Source organism: Melanerpes formicivorus, unplaced genomic scaffold, assembly GCF_026170545.1.
Source record: "Melanerpes formicivorus ecotype bairdi unplaced genomic scaffold, bMelFor1.0.p_v2 SCAF_64, whole genome shotgun sequence".
NCBI classification, from domain to species: domain Eukaryota; kingdom Metazoa; phylum Chordata; class Aves; order Piciformes; family Picidae; genus Melanerpes; species Melanerpes formicivorus.
Window position 1 is genome coordinate 3,242,051 of NW_027142416.1, and position 10,230 is coordinate 3,252,280.

The window sequence follows — 10,230 nt, forward strand, 5'->3', positions numbered from 1 at the left end:
CTTCCCCTGGCGCAGCTTGAGACTGTGTCCCCTTGTTCTGGTGCTGCTTGCCTGGGAGAAGAGACCAACCTCTGCCTGGCTACAACCACCTTTCAGGTAGTTGTAGAGAGCAATGAGGTCACCCCTGAGCCTCCTCTTCTCCAGGCTGAACAACCCCAGCTCACTCAGCCTCTCCTCACAGGGCTGTGCTCAGGGCCTCTCCCCAGCCTCATTGCCCTTCTCTGGACATGTTCAAGCGTCTCAATGTCCTTCTTAAACTGAGGGGCCCAGAACTGGACACAGCACTCAAGGTGACAGAAGTGCCAATAAAAACCAGAGAACTTGAAAATGTTCAATAAATGCAAAACAAAACCAGTTGAGGAAAAAGGCATGAAACCTAAGTTATATTCTGTTGCCATGATGAAATGGTTGCTAATATTAACAATAAGCATGATTAAACTTCTCCAGAGTACAAGTTGTTTAGGTCAGCCATACAGTCCAAAACATAGGAAGACTGGGGTTTTTTTTCATTAAGCTGAAGAAACTTCAGTGGTCTGGATAGAAGATTGTGGTGGGTTGATAGCATGAGTTATAGACATCTACCATTTGAAGTTATTGCTAGCTTTCTAGTTTTGATACAGAATTAGCAATAAAGCTGAGTAGTGGTGCTAAGTGCCATGGCTTCACAGACTAATAAACCCAGCACTTTCAGTTGATAAAGGAACAGTAATGGTCAAGCAGTTAATGTTCAAAGTGATGGCTTAGTGCTAGCTGATATTTTGACTAAGAAACTGGAATATAAAGAAAGTTAATGTGGGCTATCTTGCATGTTTTAAGAACTAGAGATGTGCAAGCTCTATTTTTGTGATTCATTTCATGACTATTATACATATTGTCTTAATTAAAGATGATGCTGGTCAAAAAAAGCTCTTTTTATAGTAACTCACATTTTTAAAACCTCAGGGGAGTGCCAATATGAAAATAAACCCTATTCCCTGGCTGTCTGCAACCTAGGAATAAGTAACAGAGGCAAGTTTCATAGTGGGGGGAAAGGAGGATAAATCATACTCTGTTTCTGATACGATGTGGCTTATATTACTTGAATAAGGTTGGGACAAGCCAGAATAAGGCTTTTTTAAATACCAACAAAAGCAAAGTCATAACTAAAGATAAAAACCCATCCAGTAAATTACCCAGAGAGCTCTGGAGAGGCTTGGGAGGTAGATACTCAACTGAGCACAAGCTTCCGGGGTGATGCAGTTCCCGACAAGGCTGGTACAATGGTCTCTACAAATGGGGAATACGATGAGTAAGAAAGTGGAAGTTGCTTTACTACCACAACTGGCCCTGCTGCAACTGCCCAGCTCTCAGGTTCACTACTGTGACAGCTATTGTGCTCAGAGCAATGCCATGAAAACAGATAAAGAATGAAAGAACACATCTTAGGGAGAGCCTCAAAAGGGTCAGTAGGACTGCAGACCATGACACAGTGTAGGGATCTAATAATCATCAGCATACTACATAGACACAGACAGGTCTCCTTTTGGACAGACATCTATCAAGATGCAATGAACAAATTAAATTCAGACTACAAATAGGTTTAAGACTCAGACTAATTAGAATTTGGAGGCAACTTGCCCAGCTATACAGTATTATCTGTTATTGTAAGATTTTGATTATTTTCTCTCTTTTTTACTTTATAAGTAGTATGCTGGCTACAAAAAAAAACACAAAACCAAAAACAAACCCTCATTAAAAAACCCTCAATACCTGCATTAGAAGGTTAGATGAGATTTGCAGCCCCCTCTGGTCTCAAACTCTGGAGCTAACCACGATCCACACAGCAAGATTCAACTTGCAGCATTAAGCCTGCTAACTTGTCTGAGACCTCCCAGTTCTGTCCTCCTTTTCCAGTAGTACAATAAACAATAACTGATCTTTGAATGAACTCAGAAACATGAGCTTAGCCCCTGGAGTGATCCTGACTAAACTGCAGTCTAAGTCCCATACCTTTACAGACAATTAAGAACAATCTGTACCCCAAGCCAAGCCAAAGAGTATCAACAGAAACCCACAGGGAATAGAGTCAGATGGTAAAATAAGACTTCTCACCAGCATTATAAACAGCAGAAATTAGAGCCAAAGCTATCTACAGTCAGTTAACCAGCACCAAGGAACACAAGGAGATACCATGCTTCTTCAAACTTCCCAGGTAATTACAAATTGAAGCACAGGAAGGGAGAGAAACAAAGATAAAATGAAGGCCTGCAGCTGGAATAATTCCTGCTAGAGCCCAAAACTCCCAACATTTCTCTTTCAATTTAGCAGGAAGACTTCTCTCTGACTTGAAAGGGGAAAAACAAAGAAAAAAAAAGGAGCAACCCAACTTTCACAGCCAAGACTTTCTTAATAACGAAAGATCTCTGCAATAACCAGTAACTTCCATCTTTTTAAACACCTCCAGGGATGGTGACTCCACCACCTCCCTGAGCAGCACATTCCAATGGCCAATTACTCTTTCTGGGAAGAACTTTCTCCTCACCTCCAGCCTAAACTTCCCCTGGTGCAGCTTGAGACTGTGTCCTCTTGTTCTGGTGCTGGGTGCCTGGGAGAAGAGACCAACCCCCACCTGTCTACAACCTCCCTTCAGGGAGTTGTAGAAAGCAAGAAAGTCTCCCCTGAGCCTCCTCTTCTCCAGGCTAAGCAACCCCAGCTCCCTCAGCCTCTCCTCACAGGGCTGTGCTCTTTCAAACATATCCCAGACAATGTAATGGCACTGGTGAATGCACTACATAGCAGTAATAAACCAGCTTTTCCTTCCCTGTCGTAGATCTTACTATTTAAGAACAGATGCAGCTCTGAACAGATTAAATCTGTTTGAGGTCTGTGGTGACAGGTTGGACGCGATGATCCTTGAGGTCTCTTCCAACCTTAGTGATATTGTGATACTGTGAAACACCTTTGGCAGTTCAGTCCATACAAGGCCACACATCAAGGATATTTTCAAAAAAAAAAAAAAAGGAGTGGTACAAACAAACAAAATCAATATCCTAAAGATGCCCCACTTGGACTGCAAAATAAAACATCCAAGCCTATCACAGAACAGCCTGCAAGCCTTCTTGTTTAGAAGATCCAAGGAATTTAAAGCCAGAGGGTCCACTAAAGTCATTTAACCAAAAGGCAACCAGTGCAAACAGTATGAGTAGCACTCAAGTGATAGGGCTACACTGTATAAATGGAAGCAGAGCTTGCCATTGTAACCCTGGCATAAACCAAAACAGTGGAAGAAGGAAACAAACTAGCAAGGTCCAGTGTTCCTGTGCCACCCTAGGGTGCTCTGCATCTCTCACAGCAGAGCTACCATAGCACACTGTAAGTCAGCCACTTTCACGTCCACCAAGACCTGCACCCACAGGACTTCCTCTCTTTGGTTATCTATGTGCTTCACAAATGTGCTGAGGAGTTCATGTATGTGGAAGAGGTAGTACATCACTCAGGACTCGGAGACATCTCAACATAGTCTACACGTCTCTCTGTTCACAGATTTGAAACACCATGCAGTTATCCATACATGGAATTCAAAAGCTTGTATTTGTTCACTGGAAAGACATTCAACTCAAGATGAAAACATCAACAGCTAGATAATCCACCATTGCCTTCCTTTTTTCATTACCATGATTACTCACCCTCACCATTTACCACTTGTGCCTTTCAAGATGACCCCATTCAGCTTCAATTCCCAGCCACTGGATCTTGCCATGTATAAACTGAATAAAGCACTGTATCTTGGTATAAGAATAGAATGAGAGAGCAAGAAAGAAATGGGAGAGAGCAAGAAAGAAATGGGAGAGAGCAAGAAAGAAATGGGAGAGAGCAAGAAAGAAATGGGAGAGAGCAAGAAAGAAATGGGAGAGAGCAAGAAAGAAATGGGAGAGAGCAAGAAAGAAATGGGAGAGAGCAAGAAAGAAATGGGAGAGAGCAAGAAAGAAATGGGAGAGAGCAAGAAAGAAATGGGAGAGAGCAAGAAAGAAATGGGAGAGAGCAAGAAAGAAATGGGAGAGAGCAAGAAAGAAATGGGAGAGAGCAAGAAAGAAATGGGAGAGAGCAAGAAAGAAATGGGAGAGAGCAAGAAAGAAATGGGAGAGAGCAAGAAAGAAATGGAATTAACCAGGTTGGAAAAGACCTTCAAGATCATCATGTCCAACCTATTCCCCAACACCATCTAATCAACTAAACCATGGCACCAAGTGCCTCATCCAGTCTCTTCTTAAACACTTCCAGTGATGTTGACTCCACCACCTCCCTGGGCAGCACATTCCAATGGCCAATCTCTCTTTCTGTGAAGAACTTCTTCCTAACATCCAGCCTAAACCTCTTCTGGTGCAGCTTGAGACTGTGTCCTCTTTACATTTATAGAAGGAATGACAGCAATAGTAGAAAACAGTGGGATCTGCACTGTCATACCAAACCAAACTCATGATAAGGAGACAGAATAAATACCCTTTGAGACAAGAGTCTATCATGCAAGTTCAGCTTGCTTTCACATGGGAGTGAGGGAAGCCCACAAACTCAGTCTGTGAGATACAACACAAAACCTACCCTAAGCAGCCTCCCCAACATCAGTTTCCTAAAGCATTCATATTTTCAGCAGAGTTTCTGCCTCTTCTTACCAAAGTTACCTGAATCACTTCAGTCTGGGCCTTTCACAAATAAATAGGTCTTCAAGCACTCCAGTACTTCAGTAACTTTTCACTATTACCAAGACCATCTTTCCTGAAACATTGACACTGTGTTCACATCTCATGGCACAATGCAAAGACATAGAGCAAGAAACACTCCCCCTTCCAAAACAGGGCCTAAAAAAAACCCAAAACAAACCAACAAAACAAAAACCACAGTTGAAAGCAATCCAAATTACTCAAAAAGACACTAAGAAGCAAAAGTATCATTTAGAGTAAATGTCACAGTATCACCAAGGTTGGAAGAGACCTCAAAGATCATGAAGTCCAACCTGCCACCAGACCTCATGACTAAACCATGGCACCAAGTGCCACAACTGAGATAGCTATTTTCTCCTCACCTCAAGCTTAAACTTCCCCTGGCACAGCTTGAGACTGTGTGCTCTTGCTGGTGCTGGTTGCCTGGGATAAGTATGGAACTAGAGCTGGAATGGGGCGCTACCAGCAACTAAGGATCTCCATGAATTCAGTTCAAATGTATCTGCCATACTTTGCTGTTGTAGACAAGCAGAAAACAGGGGCTGAAAAATTTAACCCCCAACCCCATCTCCCCCCACCCCACCAAAAAAAAAAATAGATTAAAAAATTCAGATAGACTCAGAGAATTATTTTGGGTGGAAAAGACCTCTAAAATTGAGTCCAACCACTGACATACCACCACAGCCATTAACCACATCTGTGCATTTCTGGTGCACCTCCAGGGATGGTGATTCCACCACCTCCTTGCCTGCCTGCTCCGATGCCTGATGTCAGGACTCTTGCAGCAAAGAAATTGTTCTAATACCCAGCCTAAAACACTCCTGGCATACTTTTGGACCATTTCCTCTTGCCCTATCACCTGATACTAGAGAGAAGAGACCAACAATCATTAGAAAAAAGGCACCAAAATAAATCTAGAAAGATGCAGGGAATCTAGAAAGTAGCAGGGAACACAGGCAACTAGGAAAGACTGTGAGAGTCCTATAAAAAGCCTCAGGTTTATATGTATACAAATGGAAGGACAGATTATATGCTCCAACGTCACCACTTACATAAGGATATGGTGCTATTTGCTTTAAAAAAATGGAAATCACTGAGTATTAAATGCCTCTGACCTTCAAACGTGACTGCAAACAGATGCACGACATTGTTCAGTGGGCAGGTCTCTGACAGCACAGCTCTGCTACAATGCAGAGTCCTCAAGCTTTTAACAGACACTCCAGAAACACTCTTTTAACAGCTTGTCTAACCACTAACATTAGAAACATCCTTCTCCTTTACAGCTTATCTGCACAAAGGGATTTTAAAAACTAAGGGAACAGCCACTAAAATCATAGAATCATGGAATCAATAAGGTTGGAAAAGACCTCAGAGACCATCAAGTCCAACCTATCACCCAACATCTCCTAACAACTAAACCAATGGCTCCAAGTGCATCCAAGCCTTCCTTGAACACCTCCAGGGATGGTGACTCCACCACCTCTCTGGGCAGCACATTCCAATGGCCAATTACTCTTTCTGGGAAAAACTTCCTCCTCACCTTGAGTCTAAACTTCCCCTGGCACAGCTTGAGACTGTGTCTTCTTGTTCTGGTGCTGGTTGCCTGGGAGAAGAGACCAAGACCCTACTGTCTACAACCTCCCTTCAGGTATCTACCACATGAACAGGATACAGGCAGATGCTCAACCTTTCCAAGAAAACAAACAAAAAAAACTTCTCAGGACCATAGTTAGAAAAAATATATTTATTAGATATTAAACATTGAGATTGGACGTGATGATCCTCGAGGTCTCTTCCAACCATAGTGATACTGTGAGCTCCCAAACAGAGAGGGACCTGGGGGTGCTGATTGACAGCCGCCTAAACATGAGCCAGCAGTGTGCCCAGGTGGCCAAGAAGGCCAATGGCATCCTGGCCTGCATTATGAATAGTGTGGCAAGCAGGAGCAGGGAAGTCATTGTGCCCCTGTACTCTGCATTGGTTAGGCCACACCTTGAGTCCTGTGTCCAGTTCTGGGCCCCTCAGTTTAAGAAGGACATTGAGACGCTTGAACGTGTCCAGAGAAGGGCAATGAGGCTGGGGAGAGGCCTTGAGCACAGCCCTGTGAGGAGAGGCTGAGGGAGCTGGGGTTGCTTAGCCTGGAGAAGAGGAGGCTCAGGGGAGACCTCATTGCTCTCTACAACTACCTCAAAGGTGGTTGTAGCCAGGTGGGGGTTGGTCTCTTCTCCCAGGCAACCAGCACCAGAACAAGAGGACACAGTCTCAAGCTGTGCCAGGGGAAGTTTAGGCTGGAGGCGAGGAGAAAGTTCTTTCCAGAAAGAGTAATTGGCCATTGGAATGTGCTGCCCAGGGAGGTGGTGGAGTCACCATCCCTGGAGGTGTTCAAGAGGGGATTGGATGTGGCACTTGGTGCCATGGTTTAGTCATGAGGTCTGTGGTGACAGGTTGGACTTGATGATCCTCGAGGTCTCTTCCAACCTTAGTGATACTATATTACAGCAGACAATATATATGAACTTCCTTCCCCATCTTCTGTTCACAAACTCAACTTCATAGACCAAAGTTACAGCATAACATTGCACCAGATAGCTTAACTCCTGAAAAGCCAACATAAATGGTGACATTTTTGTTCACTATGTAGCAATTACCCAAAGTTAGTTTGAATGAATAATAGTCCTCAATCTTTACAACACAATGTTTTTTTCTAACAGACTGTAGATGTTCTTCATTCTGTTTCATAGTTTTAGATGGCCCACCTAAAGTTCCCACCAGTTAAGAACATTTTCAAAGAGCATCAACATCCCAGTCTGGATCATGACTGAAAACCTCTGTCACTTCTGAAAAGCATCAAGCTTAATTCTCAAGCTTTAGCCTGGAGAAGAGGAGGCTCAGGGGAGACCTTCTTGCTCTCTACAACTACCTGAAGGGAGGTTGTAGCCAGGTGGGGATTGGTCTCTTCTCCCAGGCAACCAGCACCAGAACAAGAGGACACAGTCTCAAGCTGTGCCAGGGGAGGTTTAGGCTGGAGGTGAGGAGAAAGTTCTACACAGAGAGAGTGATTGGCCATTGGGATGTGCTGCCCAGGGAGGTGGTGGAGTCACCATCCCTGGAGGTGTTCAAAAAAGGCTTGGATGTGGCACTTGAAGCCATGGTTTAGTTAGTCAGGGGATGTTGGGTGATAGGTTGGACTTGATGATCTCTGAGGCCTTTTCCAACCTTATTGATTCTATGATTCAAGAAACATGTGGCATCATTTAAAAAAAGAGAAAATCATTTAAGAAAGATCATTTTAAAAAGGAGAAAATTTTTAAATCCCAGCAACAATTACAAACAAACAAGCAAGCAACCACAACAACAAAAACAACCACCCCAATCAAACACCACAAATCCCCACGACACTTCTTTGGGGCACCTTACTTTGCTACTTAACCTTCAGAATAGATGGGTCTGTTTTAAAGTCATAAGTGAGCAGAGTTTGGAAAGAGAAAAGAGTGGGTAGTAGATGCAATCACATAGAGAGGCCTATAAAGTCTCTCCAGTCATCAAGAAAACTAAAAGTGTCTTAAAGCTGTTGTTTAAGGAAAAAGAGTACCATCTGTTTAGCAAAAACTGGAGTCTGGCATATGCACCGATCCTTTTCGTAGGCTGAAAAATCAATTCTCAAAATCTTTAATGTATCAGGTGACAAGTCCACATGTAAAAGGTTTCCAAAACAACCATACTCGTCCGCAGGAGCTCACGCGTGCCGCTGACAAGAGGAGCGATCGGTACAAGGGCAAAAATACGACGGGAATTTACATGTTGCCGGTAAACATTCCTCCCACCGCCTGAACAACACATCAGAAAAGGCAAACCCTTTTCCTTTCAAAGTAAACCCCACGCCACACAGGGAGCACTGAGCTGGACCGGACCAGGCCCGACCTGCAGGGGAACCGCAGGCCGGTACCAGCAAAATGAAAAGCAGAAACGTTTACTCCTCCTCCGTCGAGCCGCTTTCCCCGGGCTGCCGGGCCGCAGCCCCCTGGGGCGGCGGGGGCGGGCGCCGAGCCCGACGAGGCACAGAGCACCGCTGCTCAGGGACACCGGTGTCGCGGGCAGCACTCCCGGGAGGCTCTACCCGCGGAGGAGCGGCTGGGTGGCGGCGGGCCGGGGGCAGGCAGGCCCCCACAGCCTTCCTCACCCCCCGACCCAGTGCCGGGCGAGACCGCCTCTGGGAAGGACGCCGCAGGAGGACCCGAGGCAGACTGCCCTCCCTCGTCACCACCGACACCCGCATCGTCCTCGTCGTCCCCTTACTCCAGCTCAGATCGGATCGGTTCGGCCCTGCCCTGTCCGCCCCGGCCCATCGCCGCTGCTCACACCCAGGCCGGCAGCGGGGGGCGGCGGCGCACCTCCCGCGCATCGCGCCCGCTGGCCTCATAGCCCCTTCTCCCTCCCGCGGCGGAGCGTCGTCCCGGCCGCGCCCCGAGCCCGCACGTCGCGGCAGGCGGCGCCGGGCGGGGTGGCCTCACCTCGGGGTGCAGGATGGGGACACAACCCGCTTCTTTCTCGTACTCCTCCAGCGGCGCCGCCATCTTGGTGCGAGCCCGCCACCCGCTGCATGCCGGGTAGTGCGCGCGCGCCCGCCGCCCCTCCTCCCCATGCCCCTTGCGCGCTCGCGTGCACGCGCGCCCCCGGCACCGAGCCGGGGACCCGGGTGCAGAGCGGCGCCTGCGGCCTCGGCGCCTCCGGCTCGCGCCGCCCGGGCACGGCCGCTCCCCAGCGGCTTCTGCAAGGGCGGTGCCAGGGAGCCGCCTCCGCCGGGAGCGGTGCAGGCTGGCGGGGCCGAGAGCTGCAGCAGCGGCCTGGCGACGAGCCTGCGGGCGGTTCTCAGGGCGGAGAGCTGGCACGGCAGGGCAGCCGCCCTCCCTCCTCCTCTCGCCGGGAGGCTCAGGGCTTTTTTGCCGGCTCTGTGGCAGCTCTGTGCTTCTCTGCCCGTCTGCCTCCCCGAAACAAGGCAGTGCCCGCACCGGCCGAGGGCCCGGCTTGACCCCGGGCTGCGACCTGCAGGCAGCCGCCAGCCGAAGAGAAAACTTGTTTCTTTCTGGCAGCTTTGTTGTCTGGAGGGCATGTTACTTTCTGAAGATATCAGTATCACTGACTCTGAAATGATTTATCTTTTTTTGGTTGGTTGGGTTTTGGTTTTGGTTTGGTTGTTGGGTTTTTTTAAGTATATTTATTTAGGTTAAGTAGCTTAGAAGGACCAGGCTGAATCTTGCCTACCCTGTTTTCCGTGGAAGTTGTCTTCACGCCTACCAGGTAGAAAAGAGAGCGCAGGAAGAAGTCGAAGAAGTTTTTCCTCAGGGTTTTCACTCTCAGCTGCGAGAATGTTGGTAACCCCTCATGGTTCTGAGGACGTCTGGGAGGGATTCCTTCCGACCATCTGTACCCAGCCGATCTGGTGCCGTCTTACACCCTGCCGCACGCTGTCCAGATGGCCGGGCTGGCTGCTGCGCTTTCGGGGGGTCGCGATACATCGTGCGGGGAAAATAGG

General features: G+C 47.3%; 1 protein-coding gene across 1 annotated transcript in view; it reads right to left on the bottom strand.

Moving 5' to 3' along the window:
• ZDHHC17 (zinc finger DHHC-type palmitoyltransferase 17) overlaps window positions 1-9,369 on the bottom strand; it is a 101,741-nt gene extending 92,372 nt beyond the window's left edge. Inside the window, exon 1 of the mRNA XM_068162423.1 lies at window positions 9,209-9,369. Coding sequence (XP_068018524.1) covers window positions 9,209-9,271 — 63 coding nt within the window. The 5' untranslated portion in view covers window positions 9,272-9,369. The remainder of the gene's footprint in view (window positions 1-9,208) is intronic.
• Between the last annotated feature and the right edge of the window lie 861 nt (window positions 9,370-10,230).